This window comes from Gorilla gorilla, chromosome 1 (assembly GCF_029281585.2).
Source record: "Gorilla gorilla gorilla isolate KB3781 chromosome 1, NHGRI_mGorGor1-v2.1_pri, whole genome shotgun sequence".
Lineage (NCBI taxonomy): Eukaryota > Metazoa > Chordata > Mammalia > Primates > Hominidae > Gorilla > Gorilla gorilla.
Window position 1 is genome coordinate 29,287,115 of NC_073224.2, and position 26,121 is coordinate 29,313,235.

Genomic DNA, 26,121 nt, shown 5'->3' on the forward strand with positions numbered 1-26,121 from the left:
GCCCTTTGTGCCATGAGGAAATAATAATTTAATGGGTTCTCATTAATTTTAATGCATGCATGCAAAAAGAAGACTTTTTTGGTTTCCTAGGCTTTTTCCCTCTCTTTTTTGTTTTTTAGTTTAAAGGGCAAGTTATATCCTGGTCTTTCTCCCTTTGGGGAAATGGAGAAGAAAAAACGGCTTAAAGATAAGGCAACTCTCCACTGGGAATTAAAAGTAGTTTTTCCTTCAAATTTTTCTACAAACGTTTATCTGGACTTTTACTTTAACAAACTGTGTTTATAACATCTTAAAAGACCAAACAGTTGGAGGATTGCGCAGTTTTAGAGAATGAAACATCGATATGACCTATATGGAATTTTTAAGTGCCGAGGGGTTTTTGGTGTAATAGGTCTAAGAATATTTGAAGGGTTCAAGTCTTACTCAAATATTAATGGTCTTTATTGTAATTCCCAAAGATTTTTGATTATCTTAAGTAAGCTTCCTCTTAATATCATGCCCCAAATAGGGATGACAGAAATTATACTTTTCAAATTTAAAGTTCCAGGATACACGTGCAGGATGTGCGGGTTTGTTACATAGGTAAACGTGTGCCATGGTGGTTTGCTGCACCTATTAACCCATCACCTAGGTATTAAGCCCCACATGCATTAGCTACTTATCCTGATGTTCTTCCTCCCCTCACCCCCCTAATAGGCCCCAGTGTGGGTTGTTCCCCTCCCTGTGTCCATGTGTTCTCATTGTTCAGCTCCCACTTACAAGTGAGAACATGCGGTATTTGGTTTTCTGTTCCCAGGTTAGCTTGCTGAGGATAGAAAGTATACTTTTAATTCTTGATGTCATCATCAAGGAAGATAGTGGAGTCTTAACTGTTTTCCCCAAAAACAAAAATACTTCAAAAGGTCAACTTCTATCATTTTGTTTAGAGTTCATTAGCTCTCTCCTCATCTTGTCTGCTTCATTTTTTGTATATGGACAGGGTTGTGGTACCAGATGTGTACTTAGTCTCACTATGGGTTGTGACACTTGATTTAGAAAACACTGCTGTTGGGACACACATGAGAATTAGAATAAAGCACTAGACGGACAGGTCTTTTCTCCCTAGAAAACTTCCAGAGGGGACAGTGCTTTTGACATTCCAGAGATAATGAAGAGAGTTTTCAAGACACTTTCTATTTCCATACGAGTTCCTTTGTATGCTGGGTTGCCTGCCATTATGTTTATGTAATTCTGACAGTGTTCTTAATGACACACTAACAGATTGTAAAACACGCTGCTGGCATTTACTTGTTTTTTATATTTTTAAAACAATGTCCTTCATGTAACAGTAGTTAAGCGCGGCAGAAGGACATCATTAGAGCCATGGTTAAACTGTAATTTACACCATTAGGAAGGCAGGAGCAATTTTTATTGCCTGGCAATTTTCTTGCTGAAATATTTGGACCATATGGCTCAATTTGTGTAATAACCTTAATTTCTGCACCCTTCAGGTCTTCCTCCATCTCCTACGGAATGGTAAAATGCGGTTTAGCAGAAAAGGCAACTGTCTATACTTAGAGAGTTGAGATTAATAACATGTCACGTCCTGTTTTTGGTGAAGGAATTCGAACAGCAGCCAGATGGTATCTCTACAAATAACTGTCAGGGGTCTTGATCTAATCAATACAATGTATTAATACATCTCCCTTTGCTGTTTCTCTAGGGGCTGGTGCACAACATCTGGAAAGAGTGGAAGGGGGGCGGGGGGGGCCCGCCAAGTAGAAAGCCGATTCTTTTCAGAATCAAACTGAGCCCAATTAATTTTTCATGTATCCTTGATAACTGTTTCATAATGAGCTATGCGTCTTGACGGATTTGGGGTTGGCAGAGCAGGCTGCCCCTGCTTTCTATCCCCATTCAGTCCACTTATAGAAACCAACCCATTAATCAAGCTATCTGGCATAAAACCTGAATCTCAGCTCAGCAAGAGATCAATAACCATCCTAAAAAAACACAGAACCAGCCATTAATGGGCACAGGTATCCAGCCATGACATTAGTAATTGCTTTAGCAAAAATAAAACTCTGTATCATAATCACCCAATAGGAACTCGTATGATAAAATTCATTACTTGTGTCTTGTCAAAAAGTAACATGTACATCTGTTAAAAATATACTGTAATTTTACTATCTAGACATGACCATTATCTTTCAGTGTTAGACAATGCACCCTTTTGAATGGATTAAAACTCTCTGATTTTGTAATGTGAATATTTAGTAATTCAAGTATCATATAAAATGTTTAAAAATGAGTTATTACACTTATTTTAAATTCAGAGTACCTAAGGGGGTCCTTAATACAATCTTTAGCCTGGCTGTATATGACACACGGTGAGCCTGCTGTACTAAGAACCCTGATGTGCTGTCAGATTGGTCAGATTTTGTTACTCTTTGGTTGGCTTAATGGCAAGATTTACAATTCAATTCATAAATTTTTATCACTTTCCCAAGTGGTATGTTTTTGTCTCAAACCTTCACTCTTTTACCAAATTCAAGCCAGTTACATTACTTTCCAGTGGGCAAATGTCTTCTGGCTTGGCAGAGATTTCTGCCCTATGGTAATTTCTGAAAGAGAGACCCAAAGACTTTGTCTATGGAGGGCAATTCAGAGCCGAGATGGAGAGATGAAAGAAACCCATTAACTGCTTGGTAAAACATTCCTTATTGGCTCTTAGACAACAAGTAGAAACCTGTTTTGTCCCTAGGAGAGTCTGAGATTTTGATTAGAAAAAACTCCTGGGAAGTGCTGCCAAAAAGATAGTCATTCATTGGCTGATCATCTGATCAAACCCTGCCAAGACGATAGAAAGGTCTACGGAATCATCCAGGAAGTTTAAGGTGATGTCACATTCATCTTTTCTGACAACATGACTAAGAATCATGATGCCTGTGTTTTTTCTGTCAATGGTTTGTGGTTCCATAGAATGAGTGCTGGGTTTGGAATCAGGAGTATGGGCTAGAGTCCTCCTAGGTTCTTGTAACTATTTATAAGTACAATCAATACCATGCATGACAAAATGATTGCTTATTACATTGTATTTTGTCTCTTTTCTTATTGTTTCTCCAAATACACGACGAGTTTCAGAGAGAAAAGACTATTTCTCGTTTGTTTGTATCCGTTATAGCTTCTGGACCAAGTAGATTCTCAAAAGAGAAATATAGTGAAAAACTGATTAATGGAAGAGCCCTGCATTTCTTGGTCTTGATCACTGAGTTAGATTTGATGTGTCTTGGCCCTCAATTGCAAATAACTTGCAATTTTCATATATTCATGAGACTACAGAGAAGCAATAGCCCAGGTTTTCAACTTTAATTTTGTTTGCTGATGTCCAGTGTAGGTAAACGGAAAATACCCTGACAATGGAGTGTTTGTAGTGGAGTTGCATAACATCAGGCGAGAAAGTTATTTAAACAACTGAATTATGTAACTAGATAATATCTGAAATTTGGGATCCAAAGTACATGGCATCCAGAAATTCTAATTTATGCATAGTCATTATCAAAATATTTAATTTATACAAATTTAAACCCTCTGTGACAAAGATAGAAGATAGTTGCCATTCTGGAGACTTCCAGTCCATAGATATGATAAAAAATGTCAGCAGTTCTAGCTTAGTATTACCCAGGCACAGCAGTAACAAGATGTTTCACCTTAAAAATTACATTGAAATAAAAAGATTCATTTGCAAACCCATCACATATGCATTCACAGGTGGTGGGTGTGGGTCATTGCATTTGGATTAAAAAGCAAATGTCTCTCTCTACATGAGAGGTCACTAGCTTGTGTAAGGCAAAATCTTTTCACTGTTCGGCATAATTAGAATATTCCAACAGTGGTTTCAGTAATTTAAAAATCACAGTATTGTTGTAATATTTTTCTAGGCTTCAGGAGCTCACAATTGTTTGGCCCAATCAAATCTGGGAACACTAGAGGAGTTATCACCCATCAAGGTAATTACTTTCAAGTTGAAATAATTACTCTATCAATGTTAATGGTCTTTCAACTTCAATAAAGCACTCACCTGCCGATAATCACAGCTAACCTCTTGCTCTAATGCAATTCCCTCTCTATTTAGTAGGTTATATTACAGCCGTTACAGTGGTCACTTGTCCTGAACAGCTGCTGAATTTCACTTTGATCGGCTGTGAACCATAAAAAAATTGGTCATCTGTGTATGATTTCCCCCTCACCCATAAGCCCTTGCAGAGCTAAGGATATGATCTCTCGGCTGTAATAGGGGACTTCAGGGGCAGCCATCTTGTCTCAGGTAGTGGCTACTTTCCATTTGTGACAAGAGCAGAGTAGTTCAATTAACTTCTGCCCTTCACTGCCATTTACAGCTTGCTGTCTCTGCTAAATGGCATATATTCTGAATTTATGGCCTGGGCCTGTTAGTATGTGAACTAGTTCATTTTACTTTCACAGACATTTTTGACAAGGCTCCACGGGAGTCTTAGGTGTCTAAAGAGGGTTTCCTTGTAAGTTGGTTAAAGGCCAGAAAATAGCAACATACTTGACTCACAGGTCAAACAGTCTCCCGACCAACTAACTGTCCCTTATGTACTGATAAACTACTATTTGGCATAGGGGAAGTAGGTAGATGCCAATTTGGCAGAATCCATTTGTATGATCTGAGAAGTGTGAGTGTGTGTGTGTGTGTGTGTGTGTGTGTGTGACTAAAATACCTTATCATGTTCTGCTGATATAATCCCAGATCTAAGGGAAAGGGTAGGGTCCTAAGAGTGTCATGGCAGGTAAAGAGAACTACATATAGGGTGGAAATCTCCTGAGGAGGGCTCTTAGACTGGCAGGTATGTGATGTTGTTGGGGCAGGCGGGCCAGGGATAAGACCGTAATAAACCTCAGGAGACAAAAAAAAAAAAAAAAGAAAAAAAAAAAAAGCATGTTCTTGCTTCAGGCAGTTTAGAAAGGAAATAGAACCTAATCCAGTATTTGGAAAATTACAGGGAAATTAACAATGTGGTATCAGGAAACATGTAAATTTGCAAGCTCAGAATTTTATTGCAAGGTGAGGAACCCTTAAAATGTATAAAACATAAGGTTTTTCACTCATGACCAAATTAGTACAGTTGCCTAGACAAACCAGAACCTTATCTACATTTGCTAATTTATTCCAGTCTCTGTTTTTTCAAAAAGAAGGACTGCTAAAGGTTTATAGTCTATTTATATTGCCCTTTACAGTACTTTGCATATGCATTAATTTATTAGTCATTGCAGCAGCCCTATGAGATAAGCAACATTTTAGTTCAGACTTGATGAGTAAGAATGAGGACAGATGAATTATAGGAGAATGAGCCATCATTCCAGGAGGAGGGATTAATATGTGTGAAGATCCTAATGTTGTCTTCAAGTGGAAGGATTTAAGATATGGTTTGGAAATAGAATCAATAGCACTTAGTGAAGAATTGATATGGAAGTAAGGAAGAGAGAGGACTCAAAAATGATCTGGCTCATGCAACTAGAAAGATGATAGGGCCATTTAGTTATATAATAGGATGTGAAACAGAACTGTATTGGAGAATAATGAGTATGCTTTAGAAAAATAGGTGGTAAGTAACTCTACTGGAACAGCTAGACATATCACTGCATGGCTTATGGAAAAAACAGACTTCAAGATCCATCTTCCTATGAAGATCTATGTAGACAACCTATATGAGAAGATCCAAGTTCATAAAAAAAAATTAAAGAAGGGGATTCAGGGGAGAAGAAAGAGGCTTTGGTTATATCTTTCCCACTTCAGGGAGGGAATGGGATTCCTCCACACTCCCCTTTCAAGGCATGCAAGGAATATCCAAGAGAAGCTCTTAAAGAAATTGGGGGTGTTGCAAGAAAAGTGAGATGAACAGTCTGGTCTTGGCAAGAGGCTTCCTACTGTACTGATGAAACTCATAGGACAATTTTGACGCAATGACTAGAGTGGGAAGGGTCTTCTGAAATCCTTAAGTGATCCCATAGCTTTGGGATAATAGGCTAACACAGAAGCTAATACCTGTTGTCTTAGTCAATGAATTCCAAAGTTGGGAGACTGGCTAGGTCTCATCCAGCAGGATAGGTCAAGCAGAGAATATAGTACTGGACAAGCTGTACCTTCATTATTTGGTGGAACCAAAGTTTTCTGCAGTCCTAGTGGGTGCCAAGAAAGGAATGAGTTTTGCCAACGCGATAGGACTTGATATTGGCTGCCTGCTTGGGAGAAGGGCCCCCAGAGGCAAAAAAGGTTGTAGGGTGGACCTCTTGGACAATAACAAATAGTAAGAAATTAGCCAGAGAGTGTATTGCCTGCATCAGTGGACTATGAGGCATGGAATTTCCTATGGGGACCCCTATATAACTGACAGAGAAAATCCCATGAGGCATCTGCCCCCTCAAAATTAATAGAAGATTAATTAGAGCAATATTATTGAGTAAAGCTCTGTTCCTTTTTGTCTAATTCTTTCTTTTCATGCCATGATCCTGGGGAAATAAATAAGAGAAGAGGGAACTGAAGAAAGAGGAAAATGACCATGCCCTCTTTCCCCACTGTAGATCCTTAAGCACATATCAGGTTTTAATTTAGACTGGAGTCTTTTTTGTTGTTGTTTTTTGAGACAGAGTCTTGCTCTGTCACCCAGGCTGGAATGCAATGGTGCAATCTTGGCTCTCTGCAGCCTCCGCCTCCCGGGTCCAAGCAATTCCCCTGCCTCAGCCTCCAGAGTAGCTGGAATTACAGGCACCAGCCACCACGCTTGGCTAATTTTTGTATTTTTACTAGAGACAGGATTTCACCACGTTGGCCAGGCTGGTCTCGAACGCCTGACCTCAGGTAATCCACCCACCTTGGCCTCCCAAAGTGCTGAGATTACAGGCATGAGCCACCGTCCCCTGCCTAGACTGAAGTTTTTAAAGAACACCTGAAATGAGTCTTAATCACCAGTTGCGTTGATCCTTTTCACTGAAAAGTGACTGGAAAATCATGGGACCTGCCTTAGATGTTACTGATGGGTGAGCAAGGGAATCCTGATGGAGCTTGCTGGGATAAAGTGGTTGGAGAAAAATATGGCTCTTTCAAAGATGTAATTATATAAATTTCAAAAGACTTACATGGTTTTCATCCCCAGTAATGTTGAGCAAAAGGTAGATTCTTGATATGTATTTATGACTTTCACACAAATACATATTTGTCTGAAAGTCTAATTTGTCTAGCCCAAACTAGACAAAAGGGCTAAAGATTATGTAAGGCAAGTAAATGAAAAGTTAATATTAAAGCAAAAATATCATCACAACTAAAAAGTTTTGCCATGGTCAGTGGCTCAAGCCTGTAATTCCAACACTTTGGGATGCCGCAGCGGGAGGATCTCTTGAGGCCAGGAATTTGAGACCAGCTGGGGCGATTTCGTGAGACACAGTTTCTACAAAAAATTTAAAAAATTAGCTGGGCATGGTGGCATGCACCTGTAATCCCAGCTACTTAGGAGGCTGAGGAGGGAGGATCACTTCAGTGCAGGACATCAAGGCTGCAGTGAGCTACGATGGTGCCACTGCACTGCAGCCTGTGTGACAGAGCAAGACCCTGTCTTTAAAAAAAAAAAAAAAAGGGTTATGCCGACAGATATTCATTGTTTTGTGTGATATTTACTCACACATGTTTTGTATCTTTTAGATAAAAGAATGATACAGTTATTTCTTTTTATAAAATGTGAAAATCTCAGTTTATAGAACTGATACAGGAAATACAATAATTATTTTTATTACTGAATTTTTCTTCACATTACAAAGATAGTCACCAAAGGAGTCCTTTTAGAAAGCTACATCTCCCAGAGTATTTCTGTTGTCTTTAAATGTGTCTGGGGAGAAAAGGCTAAGAATCATCAAATTAAAAAGAGCTGAAACTAATTTAAGATCATATGTAAAGAGCAGTAATATTTTATGTTATCTAAGTCAAAATGAAAATGGGATTAAAAATAAATTTATCAATTTACTCACACACTCTTCATAACTTGGCAATTGTGAAATATCTATTTTATTATTATTGTTATTATTTTTGCCACATACCTACTTAATGGTAAAGATATAGGAAACAAACCCTTGAGGAAATTTTGACTACCTCCTCCTTGACATTGGGAAAGGAAGCCTGGCAACTAGAATCTAGAAACTAGAGTTAGTAATTCTGGATTTTATTCCCAGATTGGAAGCCAATTTTTAGTGACCCATATAATTTGCTTATTTCTCAGCACCTTATGCTTGATTCTACACAGAGTGAAGTACCATTTATCTTTTAGGATACTGGGCAAATGCATGATCTGGGCTTGACGTTTTATAACCCCGTGGAACAAGCAAGGATATAGTTAGGGCACAGATAATAGGTAAACCACCTTTTTCTTTAAAATCCCAAATTCTCAGATTTATTTCTGCCAGCACAATGGCAGATGCCAGTGAGAGAAAGCAAACAAACCCAAATGGTGGTAGCAATATCGCCAACCTTGCCAGGAGTGTTCCCTGTAAATACCACCATGGAACTCCTGCATGCCAAGCAAGGCTAAATACAGTTTCTTTCCTGACACCGCACAATTCATCACAGAGCTAATTGGGAAAGGAGTTTAAGGCCTTCTAATTAAAGCTGTTTTCAATAATGGAAGGTATTGGTCTAAAGAGACCCCAAGAATCTTGATCTCCCTCTTTCTTCCTTAGAAAGACCTACATAGAGATGAGTAGGGAGGTGAAACTTTTCATGAGGTTGGGAGAGCAGCTAGTGATGCATTAAAACCCACACTCTTTCCATTTCTCTGCTCCTGCTGCCTCTGCTGCTGCTGCCGCTGCTGCTGTTCCTGCCAACACATACGCTTCTCACCCCCACGGAGGGCCCCCACTGCCAGTTCTCCATCCACTGCCACCACAGGCAGAATTCATGCCTCCATTGCACCTGTTTTATGTGGCTCTCTCAGCAACATCCACCTGTCTATAAACAACTCTGGGGGGACCTTGGGGCAAGTTAGTGATGGCACCACAACATGGGCAATTTATTGATGGCCCCTTGGGCAGAGATGAGATCTTAATAAACAAGGGACTAATGCATTAGCAGTACCTCTTGCGAGTCTGTGGACTGAACTGCAATCCTACAGTTGTGGGGATGGACTCTGTGCCTCATTAATGGAGAAGGCACTGTATTTCCTTTGCCCTGAAGAATTTTAGCCAGAGTGGCCAATAAACAAAAACTTGAAAAATTTCCTACAGCAGGCACAGAAAGGAAAGAAGACAGTAAAGTTGTTTCGCTGGTGCAGAAATCAGATAAATAGTTAAGTAGATCTAGGAAAGTACTTGGGATGAGATTTAAAATGGAGTCTTCTACAATCCCTATAGAGATTTCTCAATATACAACAATATAGAGATTTCGCAAAGAACTAAAAGTAGAATTACCGTTCAATCCAGCAGTCTCACTACTGGGCATCTACCCAAAGGAAAATAAATCATTATATTAAAAAAGATACCTGCATTCGTATGTGTATTACAGCACTATTCACAATAGCAAAGATATTGAATCAACCTAAGTGTTCATCAATGGATGATTGCATAAACAGAATGTGATATCTATATCTATATCTATATCATCTATATCTATATATCTCCTGATTTCCATTTCCACTTTCCATATTTACTAAATAGGAATAATTTTACATACCATAGAATGTAATTATATATATGAATATATATAGAATGTGATACACACACACACACACACCAACACACACTGTAGAATACTACTCAGCCATAAAAAAGAATGAAATCATGTCTTTTGCAGCAACATGGGTGGAACTAGAGGCCACTATCCTCATGAAATAACTCAGACACAGAAAGTCAAATACCGCACGTTCTCACTTATAAGTAGGACTACATAATATATACATGTGGACATAGGGTGTGGAATAATAGACACTGGAGACTCGGAAGGGTGGGAGGGAGGGAGGGAGCGGGGTGAGGGATGAGAAATGACCTGATGGGTACGATGTACGTTATTTGTGCGACGGTTACACTAAAAGCCCAGATTTCACCGCTACACAATATATCCAGGTAACAAAACTTCACTCGGACCCATTAAGTTTATACAAAAATAAAAATGAAATGGGGTCTTCTAAACATGGGCAGCAGAAACGCAGCTGCAAGAAGCTTAAAAACCCAAAATGCCCAACAGGAATAGCCTGTGCCTCAGAACGAATCACTCATTTTTCCTCACAGTCTCTGCTCTGCTCAAGGGCCAAGTCTCACAGTAGACTTCAACAACATAGTTAAGTTTGGTATTCAATATTGACATATTGAATATAGTACTCAATGGCTATTTGCCAAATCAGATTGAATTGTCAATAATTTGTTGGACCCTGAAGCCCCTTTGTGCTATTATGGAGAAGTCATGCTGCTCTGAACAAAGGGAGATAGACTTAAATTACAGAAGGAAGGATTTGTCTGAGATAAAAGAAACATTCTTCTGTGACGGTGAGGAGTATAGAACCCTGGATAAGTAATAGAACTTCCTTTACTTTTTTTTGAGACGCAGTCTTGCTCTGTTGCCCAGGTTGGAGTGTGGTGGCATGATCTTGGCTCACTGCAACCTTGGCCTCCTGGGTTCAAGCAATTCTCCTGCCTCAGCCTCTCAAATAGTAAAAATACTAAAAATAGTGTTTTTAGTACAGACAAGGTTTCACCATGTTGGCCAGGCTGGTCTCGAGCTCCTGACCCTGTGATCTGCCCGCCTCAGCTTCCCAAAGTGCTGGGATCACAGGCATGAGCCACTGCATCTGGCCTAGATATCTTTTAAACAAAAATATTGAACACAATCTCCTACACAGGGACTGTGGGAATAAGTGAAACACAAAAGCACTAGTTCATTTTCCTGATGACTTCCTTCAAAGGTGTCAGATCATAAAGAGTCATAGTGGCCCTGATGCCCTGAAAACGTGGTCCAGTGGCCAGAAGGTCTGAACCCTTGCCTAGATTGCTTTGTGGAAGATGTCCTTGTTTGCTTGAAAAGATCAGGTGGGACCTTTCTTGGTGTATCTAATGAAGCCTTCTCTTGAAATTCTAAGAGCCAAAGATTTAGGTTTTGGGAGGCCACTTTGAATACACACATACACATTCAAAAATAGGACACAGAAGTATTGTTTTTAAAATTATACTGGCTATTCTATTCGACATTGCAAGAAAAAAAATCTTTGGAAAAATAGAAAAGCACACCGGTACTGGACTGTCAAAATGAAAGCCACATCAGGGAGGGCCCATGTGCAAAGACCCCTGTGCGGCTTAAAGCTTGGGGCCATACACTTGCCTCTTTTTCAGAAGCTTTTTAGTGTGATAAAAATAGAGCCTAGAAGATTAAATAAAGAACAGAGTTCATGGATTCATCATATACTTTAAATCTTGTGTTTTAAAATGAAGCTGGTTATGAAGGGATGACTTACAGGGTTATTCCACAGGGGAATTCCAATAGAACTGTTTCGGGAGACTAAATGATTATTAGGCTCATACCCCTGAAAGTTGTATTTTAAAAGATCAGAGGTTTAATCATTGCAATCCTGATGCCTTCAATAAAAGCATATTTAAATTAAGGTGCCTCATTCAGAAAGCTGTTAACAAGGGTGTTTCAGTATACTCATAAACGTTTTACTTTAAGGGTGAAAGTTTAGAACATGAGTTTGAAGGATATGGTGGGAAGTAACGAACTTCCTCCTGGATCACATATCCACTAAAAAATATCTTTCACACTTAAGAACACTGCTTCTAATGCTTATCATATAGGAACTAGAAGATGTAATATAAAAGACTCTAGTACATAATTTACTATCTAATAAAAATATAGTACTAATTCTGAAACAGATAAAAATGAAGATAAAACAATTATCCTTTCATTTACATATTGCTTATTTTTTAGTCATATGAGAAAATTAAACATGAGGACAGTGGGAAAACATTGTACTTTAAACTATTAATTTAAAAGGGCTCTTCTGGAGTTTTATGAAAATATATTTGCTCACTGTAATTTAAATATTTTGATAAATGTTATCCTCCATAAGATAACCTTCATGTAAATTGGCCTTCCAGGATTTAAAGCATAGAAACATAGTTTTTTTTAAAATGCTTTAGTTTGTCTGTTTATTTGTTCTTATTGAGGGTTTTCCATATTTAATAAGGTCTTGGCACATATTTGTATTTCACTCCCAAGACCACAAAATTTAATCTTATCCATGAAGCATCTTCAGTTTGAGAGTTGATCTCCCAGAGCATTTCTTGCCTAACACTTGGTATATGATGTTACTCTCTCTTGTACTGTGGTTTAAAGCTAGCAGATAGTGGAGTTCGGGATCTAAGTCTCAGTGTAGTGGACATTATAGGCTGTACTCAACTGCTTCTCATTCTTTTCCCCTTATGTGCAATTCTCATCTCTGCAATATTATAAAACAGAACACTCCCTGTGACAAGGACCATCCTGTTCCTGTATATTCCATAGACCATGAGGTTATGCTGGACATAAAGAAAGCACTGAGGAGCTACTAAGTGCTCAGGTGAACTGAACTAAGTCGTTCTATGGGCCAGAGGAGGCCATCCCTGAAAAAAATCACCAGTAAGCCACAGTGTAGGCAACTTTGTGTATGTGTGTGTGTGTATATTTAAATATATACATAAATACATATATACACACACATACATACACACATATATACACAAATATGTATACACATACATATATACACAAATATGTATACACATACATATATACACACATACATATATACACATACATATATGCATATACATATATACATATACATATATATATAGCTATATATTATACTAGCTTGTTGGGGAAGTAGAAAATTAAATATTCTGTCTAATTTCATCTGAACCTCATCTCTATGAGGTATGAAGGAAAGCATTACATTATTCCCATTTAGTAGACATGGAAAATGGAAATCAAGACTAAATTATTTCCATTTAGGCCAGGTGCAGTGGCTTACGCCTGTAATCCCAGAACTTTGGGAGACTGAGGCAGGCAGATCACTTGAGGTCAGGAGTTCGAGACTAGCCTGGCCAACATGGTGAAACCCCCTCTCTATTAAAAATACAAAAATTAGTTGGGCAGTGGTGGGCACCTGTAATCCCAGCTACTCAGGAGGCTGAGGCAGGAGAATTGCTTAAACCTAGGAGGCGGAGGCTGTGGTGAGCTGAGACCACGCCACTCCATTCCAGTCTGGGTGACAGAATGAGAGCCTGTCTCAAAAAAAAAAAAATATTCCCACTTAGTAAATATGGAAAATGGAAATCAGGCAATTTTATGAATAAATAAAATTTATTTATTGGTTTTGAGGTAATCAAAATTAGTCATGGTCTACAAACTGGTCTCCAATACTCCTCATACTCAGTTCAGTATCTTAGCCCCGTGACTACATTGCAACTTTTCACAGGTGAAAGATTTTCATATATTTAAGCCCTAAGTGAAGAAAAATGAGAAGTTGGACAAGAAAATTAATTTCAACATATTCACCAGATAATCTGCACGTCTGTTATTTTTTCAAGGGTCTTACCTTCACTGTGAAAGCATGCACGGTAGGGCTGTTAAATGTAGGATCGTCGGGTCTCTCCTGGTAGACCACACGGTAATGGGAGATAACGCCATTGGGAGATTCTGGCTTTGTCCAGTTCAACAGAACTGAATGAGCACTCGTGGCTTGAGCCCAAGGAGCTGGAAAATCTTGAGGTGGAGCTTCCAGAGTTTGTGTTAATGACCACAGACTCTCCACTGAACCCTTGGAGTTACAGGCTCTGACCCGATATTCGTAGAGTGTGAAAGGCCTCAGGGTGTCTCCTTCATCCATAAATTCAAGGGCTCCTTCTGACCAGACAAATAAAACAGACTCCTCTTCAATGCCAGCAGGGCGTCTGAAAGGAAACCAAGCAGGCAACCAGTGACAGCTGCACACTTCAAAACAAAGTTTGTAGATGGAGTAAAAAAATTTTTTTTAGAATTTGTTATCAACTTAACTTTTCAGCTGTTTCTTCCTGGTGTCATAATAAAGAAAAACCAGATGGAGAAGTACTCCAGTGGCCTAACTCCATATCATTTTTAAAGTGTAGTTGACACACACACACACACACACACACGTATTTGACTGATTATAAAAGAGTGCATATGCTTTATAGAAAACATGGAAAATACAGAAGAAATATAAAAAGCACAAAAGGTGAAACCTCATCCATAATCACATTTTATTATCTTCCAGATGTTTTTGCTGAATAACAAGATAAACACTCAATACAAGAAAAAAAACATATTTAAAATCTTTTAAAAACACAGAAGCATATATTAAGCATTATTAATGCATTTTTATATATTTTCTAGATCTGTGGTATGTGTCTGTGTGTGTGTGCATGTATGCATGCAGTTATATCGGGGTTTTATTTTTTGTACAACTGGAACCACAGGATATGGAATTAGTAGAGGCTATTATTGGGAATCCTTACCCTTCTATGATAAATGGATTGCAGCTAGGGTCCCAATGTGTTTGTCTCCCTGTATCCAGGCCTTTTGTGAGTATGCTCGTAAACTCACTCTGAGCTTGGCTATATGACTCTTTTGGCTCATGGGACAGTAGCAAATATGATGACTGCAGAGACTTCAAAAGTGTTTGCACATTGAGGATGATCCTTTTGCTGCTCTTAGGACGATAAAATTACTGTGTGAAAAAGCCCAGGTTTGCATACTGGATGATGAAGAACTATGAAGGGAAGCCCACAGTTCCTATTTTCTCTCATGCAGCACAATGCTCTTTTGCATTTGTTCCCAGGATGTTTACAAAGTATTTTAAATTCACTTCTTAGATGCCACTTAATTTCTCTTCATTTGAATTTTCTCTTCTATAATTTAAACCATAACCTCTCAAAGTATGGACAATCTTTTCGTATACATCAAGACCACTGTTTTTTCTACATTTATTGTTCTTATACATCAACAACTTTATTAAGCACTTTTATATGCCCATCATTGTATTAGAAACCAGGGTAAAAAGATGAACACACCCCTTACCTAAAGGAATAGGTAGCTGAGTAGAGGAGATGGAGCTATGTGCAGATTAATGAAAATAACATGATAAGTAATATAATAGGAATTTGTTTTAGAGTTTTTTTGTTTTATTTATTTATTTTGAGACTGGGTCTCACTCTGTCACTCAGGCTGGAGTGCATTGATGCAATCATGGCTAACTGCAGCCTCAAACTCCTAGGCTCAAGAAATCCTCCTGCCTCCGTCTCCTGAGTAGCTAGGACTACAGATGCGTGCTACTAGGCCTGGCTAACTTTTAAAATTTTTTTGCAGAGATGAGGTCTTGCCATGTTGCCCAGGCTGGTCTTCCCCAAGCAAGCCTCTGGCCTTGGCCTTCCAAAGTGCTGGGATTACAGGCATGAGCCACCATGTCTGGCTTGCTTTAGAGATTTTTAAAGGACAAAAGTCAAATTCCTTTTAGATGTCTCCCCCAAAACCTGGTAAAATGCAGAGTATGACCCCAAAATTCTTTCAGCTGTCTGAGGATGGGATTGTTTAGGCTCATCTTTAGATTCTATTGATAGAAAACTACGGCCACATGCATACTCTTTTGGTACTAAATATATGTAGCATTAAATATAGAAGTAAGAGAAATGGAATGGTCAGTTGTTGAGACAGCCCTATATATCTAATACTTCATTTGGAACAGTTCTTTCCTCATCCAGATGTAAAAACATGATGCAGGTTTGATGAAAGCGAAGTTCCAGAGGAACTGTGGTTGGTATATCTCTATATTCCCAGCATCTGAGCCCAGTAAGTGTTCAATAATGTTTTCAAGTGAAAGGCTAAAAGTTATGTAATCCCATTACTTCCCTGCATCTTTGCCTCTTCTCCATCAGCTCTTATTTCCTATCAGGGCAGTATTCTAAGTTGGGAGAGAATGTAACCAAGACATTGACCCTCCTCTTTCAGCTCTCTCTCTAGTTGAGAAGAGAGTGATGAATACATTAATATTTTCCAGGCTGTTAGAAGTATTTAATTAACACACTCTTCAGATGCTGAAAAATTCACATGCTGCCATATCAGATTAACCAGCTCCATCAAAATGTAAAGGGTTATTAAGACAAAGTGAATGACAGTTACCTTTCACAAAAATGCAGAATATGTAAAATCTTTGGCTTTGGGAATCTGATGATCCTTAAGTTGATAAATCACGATGACCTAAGTATGAGCAATGACAAGCTTCATGCTGGAAGCTATAGAGGCTTCATAGACACCTCTCAGTGACCTGCAATTATGGTTCGGCAGCCCACCTCATTATTGCTCACTACCATGTGTGAACCAGATTCTGCACTCAGTGAAGGTTTGCAGGGTTTGGCCTTTGTACTTGCCACAGATATCAGGTACCAGGTGTGTCATTGGGAGAGATCCATTCTAATGAGAACCGCAGGGCTCATAGCCAAGGACTCTTCTCAGTGATTTTTAAAAAGTTGTTTGCTAGGAACACAATACAGCAAACAAACCTATGATGGTCTATGGGGAAGTAACATTTTCTATTTTGTCTAGCTTCAGCCTTTCCATGACAATTCAATTAATTTTTATTAAACTCTCAGGAATTCCCAAATTGAGATGTAGTCATGGTTTCTATAAAGCCGACATTCTTAAAAAAATTTGCCTAAAAGTGTGGGTTTTAAATACATATACTATTTAAAAGATTGAGTATTATGTTGGCCTCAAGTTTATTCACCAAAAGAATTAAAAGGTGCAGCCTGGTTAAGTATTTCTTATCGCTATTGAATCCTTGAAAAGTTAATATCGTGGAGAAGTAAATGTCCCATCTGCAGTGCTAAAAAACAGAGTCTCTCTTTATGTCTGAATACATTTTGAGCAGAAGTGGTTGAGTAGACCACAATTATTCCTAATTATTTAAGATTTAAGCATCACCTGTTCATTTAACTGGAAGTGTTTCCTCCTGAATAGCCTGTGTTTAGAGAAATCACATTTTCAGTTCTCTCTGAATAGCCAAATGGTTATTCTTTGCTCAAGCTCATTTGGGAGATACTTCAGGAATGTACTTTTCCAACTAGAGTTAATTTAATGTTGCCTAACACTAAGAGGAAAACAAAAATAAGTATAAAAACTAGGAACCATATATTTTTAAAGGCAGTCACACTTCTGTGGTCTCAATGTACAATGTTTTTAGGAGCTCCTTACTCCTTCTCTCCCCTCCAGCAATTGTCACTGCTTATTTTCAAAAGCAATTAAAACAAAATCCTAGAACCCAATGCACCATAACAATTTTGAGGTTATGAAACTGCCAGCCCCATTCCATGAAGAATATTACAAATATTCTGAGTTTAAATAGATAATCAGAAACATCTGTAGTCAGAGGAGATAGGTTGGAGGTCCTGGCTCTGCCACTTAGTTCAATGACCTTGGGTGAACTTGCCTGTCTGTGTCCTCTAGTTTCTATTTCATTTTGTAAAGTGGAGTTAATAACCTCATAGTGTATAACAAACCTCTGAAAATTCTTATAAAAATTAAAACATAAAAATCATTGGGTAAAACGTAATGCATGATCTGAATGAAGTTATCATGGAGATGATGTGCATCTGGCATTGAACAAGGAGGTCATCTCAACAGTTTACGTAAGAATAAATGCAGACCCTGAACTAGATTGCTGAGAGGACAAATGGAAACACAGGTGATTTACAAAGTGATTTGTGAAGGTTGAATCATCAAGTTTTTGGTGTGAGTAGAGACTCGGCTGTTGAGGGAAGAGACATCACAAACCTTTCAAAAATTTTAAGACAGTCCTTTTAAAAATTCTTTAGAGATGTACCATGTAAAATGGCCTATGCTTATCCTTAATCTGCTGATTCTCAAAAGGACTCACCTTTCTGAAATTTCTAGTCCCATTTTATATTCTAGTCATCATCAAATGCTTGACTACAGTTTCTTATATTCCATTATATTTCACGGTTCCATGGCTTTGGTATCTGCTAATTCTCTGGCAATATCCCTCCCAATCCTCTTTCTTATTCTCTTTTTTTTTTTTTTTTTTGCTCTGTTGCCTAGGCTGGAGTGTGCAGTGGGGCAATCTCGGCTCACTGCAAGCTCCGCCTCCCAGGTTCATGCCATTCTCCTGCCTCAGCCTCCCGAGTGGCTGGGACTACAGGTGCCTGCCACCATGCCCGGCTAATTTTTTGTATTTTTAATAGAGACGGGATTTCATTGTGTTAGCCAGGATGGTCTCGATCTCCTGACCTTGTGATCTGCCCTCTTCAGCCTCCCAAAGTGCTGGGATTACAGGTGTGAGCCACCACACCTGGCCTCTCCTTTTTTCTATAGACTAACTACAACTCGTCTTTTAAAATTCTAGCCCCATATCACTTTTTCCAGAAAGTCTTTTCCTTGCTTTTCTCTCAAATAAGAGTTATCATATCCTTCTATGTGCTACCTCTTTTTTCTAATTTGTATTAGGCTCCTTTTGCATTGCTACAAAAATACTTGAGGTAAGCTAATTTATACAGAATAGGGATTTAACTGGCTCACAGTCCTGCAGGGCGTACAGAAAGCATGATGTGGGCATCTGCTTATGAGAGACTCAGGAAGCTTACAATTATGATGGAAGGTGAAGAAAGGGCAAGTGCATCACGTGCAGAGAGCAGGAGCAAGAGAGAGAGGTGGCAGGGGGGCGGGGGGCAGGTGGAGTCCTAGACATTTAAACAACCAGATCTCCCATCATGAACAAACTGAGCAAGAACACACTTATCACTAAGGGCATGGTGCTACACTATTCATAAGGGATCTGACCCCATTATGCAATCACCTCCCACTAGGCCCCATCTGCAACTTTGGGAATCTGTTTTTAGCATGAGATTTAGAGAGGACAAACATACAAACTATATTATTCCACCACTGGCCTCCCAAATCTCATCTCTTTCTCACATTTCAAAATGAAATCATGTCCTCCCAATAGTTCCCCAAAGTTTTAACTGATTGCAGCATTAACTCAAAAGCCCCAAGTCTCAAGTACCAAGTCTAAAATCTCATCTGGAGACTCATCTCCTTTCACCTATAAGCCTGTAAAATCAAAACAAGTTATTTACTTCCAAGATACAATGTGGATATAGGTATTGGGTAAACATTCTCATTGCAAAAGGGAGAAATTGGCTAAAAGAAAGGACCTATAGGGGCCACAGAAGTCTGAGACCTGGTAGGACAGACATTAAACCTTAAAGCTCCAAAATAGTCTCCATTAACTCCATGTCCCACTCCAGGGCACACTGCTGCAAGCACTGACTCCTAAGGCTTTGGGTAGCTTCAACCCTGTGGTTTTGCAGAGTGCAGACCCTGTGGCTGCTCTCATATATTGGAGTTGAATCCCTATGGCTTTTTTCAGGATACAAGCTGTCCATGGTTTCTGGGACCTAGAGAGAAGTGGCCCCCTTCCCACAGCTCCATCAGACAGTGAGTGCCCTGATGGAGACTCTGTATGGTGGCTCCAACACCACACTTGCCTTCTGCACTGCTCTAGTAGAGTTTCTCTGTAAGGGCTTCACCCCTGTGGCAGCCTTCTGCCTGGGCACCCAGGCTTTCTCATACATCTTCTGAAATCTAGGGGGAAGCTGCCAAGCCTCCTTCATGCTTGCATTCTGTGCATCTACCAACTTAACACTACATAGTAGCTACCAAGGGTTTGGTGTATGCCCCCTGAAGCACCTACCTGTGATGTATCTGAGGCCCTTCGAGCTGCAGCTGCAGCAAGAGTAGTCAGGATGTGGGGAACAGTTCGCAAGCCTGCACAGGGTAGCAGGGCTCTGAGCCTGGCCCTCAAAACCATTCTTTCCTCCTAGGCCTCTGGGCCTGTGTTGAGAGGGGCTGCCTGTAAGATCTCTGAAATGCCTTCTAGGCCTTTTCCCTATTATCTTGGATATTAACACTTGGCTACCTTACAGTGATGCTAGTCTCTCTTGAAAGTGGTCACTCCACAGTCTGCTTGAATTCTTTCTCTACCACAGGGCCAGGCTGCAAATTTTCTGAACTTTTGCTCTCTGCTTCCCTTTTACATAAAAGTTCCAACTTTGAGTCATTCCTTTGCTCCCATATCTGATTGTAGGCTGTTAGAAACAGCCAGGCAAAGTCTTGAATGCTGCTTTGTTGCTTTGAAATTTCTTCCACCAGTACCCTAGGTTTTTACTCTGAAGTTCTCACTTTCACAAATCCCTGGGGCATGGATGTAATGGAACCTAGTTCTTTGCTAGGGCATAACAAGGGTGACCTTTACTCTAGTTCTCAATTATTTGCATCTCCAACTTCATTAGTCTGGTCTTCACTGTCCATATTTCTATCAGCATTTTGGTGAGAACCATTTAACCAGTCTCTAAGAAGTTCCAAATTTTCCCTCACCTTCCTGTCTTCTTCTGAGCCCTCCCAACTCTTTCAGCCTCTGCCAGTTACCCATCTCCAAAGTCACTTCCACATTTCCAGGTATCTTTATAGCAACACCCTACTCCTGGTGTCAATTTTCTGTATTAGGCTGTTCTTGTGTTGCAACAAAGAAATACCTTGGGAGCAAGTGATTGCAGCATGCAATTTTTCCGACATTTGGAAAACCAACTTAATTTCATGTTTCCTCCTCCATACAACTGCACCAGTGGCAGGTACCCCTCTTCAAATATCTGAGTCCCAGCTTCACAGGCACCCTCCTCTATGCATTTACTTTTTAATAATTCTAACAACTCCCTTTTGTTCCCTCAGTTCTAAAGGTGCTAGCTGTTTCTTGTAGTTGCCACCTCCATGATATCTTAGAGTTCTCTTTTTATGCTTTTAGTTACCTAGTTAACAAATTTATAACTACTTACTAATTATTTATATTAAATTCCTTCTGTTAAAGTAAGTAGTGTGGTTCCTCTTTCTTGATCAGACTTTGATTATTACAGAAAGTCATGGTGATGTTCACACAAAGAAGGAAATAGGAAAATCGGAGACAGTGATGATAGATTTGCATCTGGGCTCACAAATTTATTATTTTGTCTTTACTAGACCATATGATATATTGACTATAAAAATTAATAAGAAAACACAGATGAACAAAAGCAGAAGTATTTAAAAGAATCACTGATAGCCTAATATTTGGAGATAAGCACTGCTAGCACTATTTTGGTGTTTAACATTCCAGACATTTTTTTATATACACACATATGTAAAAATATACTATATATTTAAAGGAAAACAGAATCCTACCAGGCATACTGTTATGCAAGCTGCTACTTTTATAACCATGAACCTCTTTCATTGACTTTAAATGTACATCTACAACTGCCAGATAGATTTGTCTTTCTAAAACATGGCTTTGGACAACATATCTAGGATAACTTTCTATTTTTATCATGCTTCACATTTAACAGTAATTCCACACATATTATTTAATTCTTACAGAATTCCAAGAGGCTAATTATCTTTTATATTTACTATCTTCACTTCATGTAAAAATGGAAAATTAGGGAACACAGTGACTTGCCTAAGGTCATATAACTAGTAAGTATTAGAGCCAGGCCCTGGAAGCCATATCTTCTGATTACAAATGCCACACTCTTTCCACTTTATTACATTGCTTCTCTATTTACCCCCTAAACCTTCAGCAGCTCACATTGCCTCTGAATATAAAGCCTAAACTCCTTAGATCGAAAATCTATCATTAAGCTGATCTTCTAAATGTACCCTACTAATAGCAATGACTCCAGATAAACCTGACCATTCCTTGAATCCTATGCTTATGTGTTGGAAATTTTGCTTATTCTATTGATTTTATTCACTTATCATGTCTTCACCATCAGGCTCTGCTTGTTAAAATCCCTATTTACCACAAGTGAAACAGAATACAAAGTCCTAAAATGAACCCGATGCACATAGGAATTTTGTATGAGTGACATTTCAAATCAGTGGATTATGAAATAATGTGATAAACTAGTTAGCATTTTTTAAGAAAATGAATTCTTATCTAATTTCCTATAACAATATTAATTCTATATTTAGAAATAAGGAGTAGAGCCATGAAAGTGCTGGAAGAAATAATTAATGTGTTATTTTTAATATGATCACGAAAGGGAGATTTTCTTTAATGTGGAAAGAATATAGACAATAAGAAATAATCCAGTAGAAAAATAGTCTAAGAATTTATAATATATTATACATACCCCTCCCAAATAGAAGATAAATATTTTAAGTAAATGAACAATCTTACTTATAATCATCAAAACTTGAATTAAAACAACAAAAATGTGCAAATGAAAATATTGAGCTGACAGATTTGGAAGACTGACCCTGTATTAAAAGATTTCAGAATTAGAAATTCTTACATATGATATTTGGAAGACAACTTAGGAATCCTCAACAATTTTAAATGCATATGGTCTAGTAAAGACAAATCCTCAACAATTTTAATTGACCCAGTACTTCTAGTACTAAGAATAATTCTCTGTATACTTACTGTAAGAATATTTATTAGAGAATTGCTGTGGTAACGAAAACTTGAAAATCACCTATCTTGCCATCATCAGGGTACTGGCTAAATAACATATGATCCACATCCATATAACAGAATATTGATGGGTCATTAAAAGAAATTAGGTGTGTATATGTGTGTGGGCATATATATAAAATGCCCAAAGAAAATTGTGGAACAATATGGGCAATATAATTCTTCCATGAAGAAGAAAATACAAATAGAAAACATTAATGTTAATATATTAAAATTAATAGTGTTACTTCTATTAGTGAAAATTACATATGCCATGAGTAAATCATAAGAATGAATAATAACCTTAGTAATCTTCTGTACTGTTAAAACATTTTTTCTAACAAACGTATTTCTCTTACAATTTAAATAGTCATTAAATCTTTATTTTATAAGGCCTAGTCTCAATGACATCAACTTGATGAAGTGTTCCATGAATATTCTAGACAGAGAATTATTCTCGAAATTTTCTGGTAAATATTTCTGTTTTTACACTATATATTTTACTCTTTTCTTTGTTTATTTAGCCTGTCTTATATCTCCCACTGTAGTGAAGATCATTGGTAAAAGGGCTTAGGTCTCATAGGTCTTTGTGTCTCTCTCAGTAGATATGTACATGTATGGATAGGTAGATGGATGTCTGTCTGTCTGTCTTCTGTCTGTATCTATCTATATAAATATTCATATCTATATCCATCTTTCCACCCAATACAAATTGAATTACATCAAAATTCCTTTGCCTTTGATTCAATGCTCATCTTTTCTTAGTTAATTCAATCAGCTTAATTATCCATTTTATAAAATGTTTTCACTTATCTGCTTTGAAAACCCTTTCATATCATACAGTCTTCAAAACTATTTCAGATTTTATCCTTTAAATCTTACTAAATACTCAGAAGGAAGTGCCATCATTCGTTTCTATTTTTACAGTGTTTACAGGGTGTTTGTATATAGTTTTGCCTCTCAGTGCACATTGATCAAATCTTTTTATTTATTTAAAGAGAAAGCTCATGAGAATAATAAACCCCATGAAATTTGGTTTCTATTAAAATTAAAGCTCCTAGTGGGAGGAGATTATTTTATTACATGTTTTGTAAAGTCTCAATTTAATGTGTTTGATGGATTTTGTAGATGTAAGTGATGAGATTTTTGCCATTTGCAAGGTTGCAGATATAAAATAAAGGGGGAATACGGAAGAATCATTATCATACAAGCCAAACTCATTGAGAGGAGGAAGCAGATGTCCAAGACAGTCTTGTCTACACTCAGTCAATAAACAGGTTGCAAAACACTAACTTAAATGTTGGTCTCTATTCTTTACAAAACTTTTTGTAGCAAATCTTTTTTTGTGACTTATATATAGTCAACAAAATAGCTTAAACAGATAAACTAAGCAGAGGGAATCATATTAATAGTTTGTTCTTACTAGGTTATTTTGTTTCGTTTTTGAAATTATAAACATCTTCTATCTTTAATAGGGCAGACGCTTCTTAATAGGATAATATTTAGGTTATTTTGCTTTGTTTTTGAAGTCATAAACATCTTCTGTCTTTATTAGGTCAGATATTTTTTAATAGGATAATATCTAGAGGAAATATTTAAACAATAAAGGACAGTTACAGAAAAGAAAATGATTCAGGGGCTTGGTGAGAAGAGAGTGGCAAACATTTTCAAATGAGATTTACAAGTGGGCTTCCTGCAAGTTAATAAAAATATCTGCATAGGCCAAACCCTATCTTTGGTTTGAGCTAAATGTACTTCCTTTGGTGCCAGTAGAAGAAAGAGAAGGCCAATGATGAAGCTGAAATTACATGCCATAACCTCCTCAGAAATACTGCAGGCTGGTGGCTATAACTATATAAAGGGCTCTATGTAGTCTCAGAATGAAAAAGAACTATGTGTCTCCATTCTATTTCTGTCCTTACAAATTTCTGATTTTTTTTGCAGCTATCTAAGAAAAATTTGATATTGTTGTTGTCTAAGCACATTTAAACTTCAGTTGAAATAACTGCCAAGTGATTCATGCCTATGTAGGTGAATATAACGATTGTATCTGGAGCCCCAGTGCGCCATTTTCATTTCACTTTAAATAAAAAACAAAATGTATCTATGTCAGTCAGTGCCCTTCTGCTGTACTCAGAGGTATCAAACAGGCTACAATTATGATTGTGAAGTGATTGTGTCACATTGGAGGAAGGTTTATTGCTTTTGAGTCTGCTAGGCAGTAACACATTCTGTTTCATATTACTCTTTATATCATTGTTTGGCTGTGACTAGAATAATCAGATGCCATCAAATGCTGTCAAATTCAATTTACAGTATTTTTCATTGAAGCAGGCTTTCTGCATTATATTTCCTGTTTTCCCTCTCTATAGCTGCCATGGAATAGGCACTGTAATCATGAGCTTTATTTACAAAACCAACAGAGTGAAGCCACGTCCTGGTCTATAACAGATACTCTATTTCCCTTTATTCTGAATAGAAATTTGATGTGCTTTTCTCATGCAATTAGCATTAAGTGGATGAAAGAAAACTATTTCAAGAGGGTGGACATTTTAGAGCCTGCATTAATGTGCTTAGCGTAAAATGTAAATTCACATTAACCATTTTTACGTGTTCATGTGTTTTTGAATCAGAAATATTATTCTTCAAATTAATGTTTGCTGAGAAGAAATTTGGCTTGTTCATTTTTGGTAATGTCATTTACATAACCAGAAATGCAATAATACTTTCTCCTTTCGTAATTTTTTTCTATAAGCCCTTAGCTCATCACTGAAGACTGATGTGAATCAAAGGATTTCAATATCTAAAGTTATAAGAGGAGCCTAAGTAAGTTTCACTAAGTTTCCAGGGCGTAGCACCAAATAAGGGAAGGCCTGAGGCTGCTAGAGACACTAACAAAGGATTTTGAAGATGTGCGGAGTATGAGGATCTGAGAAGAAGGGTGTTCTGCTTTGTACGCTAAAGGAAATACATTGCTTTCAGAATGGGATTAGGTTTTTCAATCTGCAAATCCTGTATGCCTACCAATGATTGTATTTTCTGTCTTAAGTAGCAAGCCAACAGTTGACAGGTTATTTGCCCCCTTGGCTCTTTGCATTGTACTTTCTACTCACCTCCCCCTCACTTTCTCTATTTTTTCTCTTCTTCTCTCCCTCCCTACATCTTTCCCTCATTCTCTTCCTTTGCCTGCTCCTTCTCCTCCTCATTCATTATTTATTTAAAGAATATATTAATTTAAAGCAATGTTCATGTTGATCTGGTGAAGACTAGATCAGAGAGCAAAATATCATTCAAACCAAAATGTTCAGTCTATCTCTCTCTTCCACTATTTTTTCTCTCTCTCTCTCAATCTCTCTTTGTCTCTCTTTTTCCTCAATCTTTCTCTTCCTCTCTTCCCTATTGCGTCTTTTCTTTATTGTAGGTAGGTACACTTAATAAATTCTGCACATGACGGAACAAGTTGCTATAACACCATCTAACCAGTGGAGTGGAGGCTCATTAAAACAGAAGGAAAACTGGAGAGGAGAGCCCCTTT

At 37.9% G+C, this 26,121-nt stretch overlaps 1 protein-coding gene across 1 annotated transcript in view; it reads right to left on the bottom strand.

Moving 5' to 3' along the window:
* The window catches only part of USH2A (usherin), an 843,890-nt gene that overhangs the window by 92,965 nt on the left and 724,804 nt on the right, over positions 1 to 26,121 (bottom strand). The window contains exon 62 of the mRNA XM_031015607.3: positions 13,608 to 13,962. Within this exon, the coding sequence (XP_030871467.3) occupies positions 13,608 to 13,962 (355 nt within the window). The remainder of the gene's footprint in view (positions 1 to 13,607; positions 13,963 to 26,121) is intronic.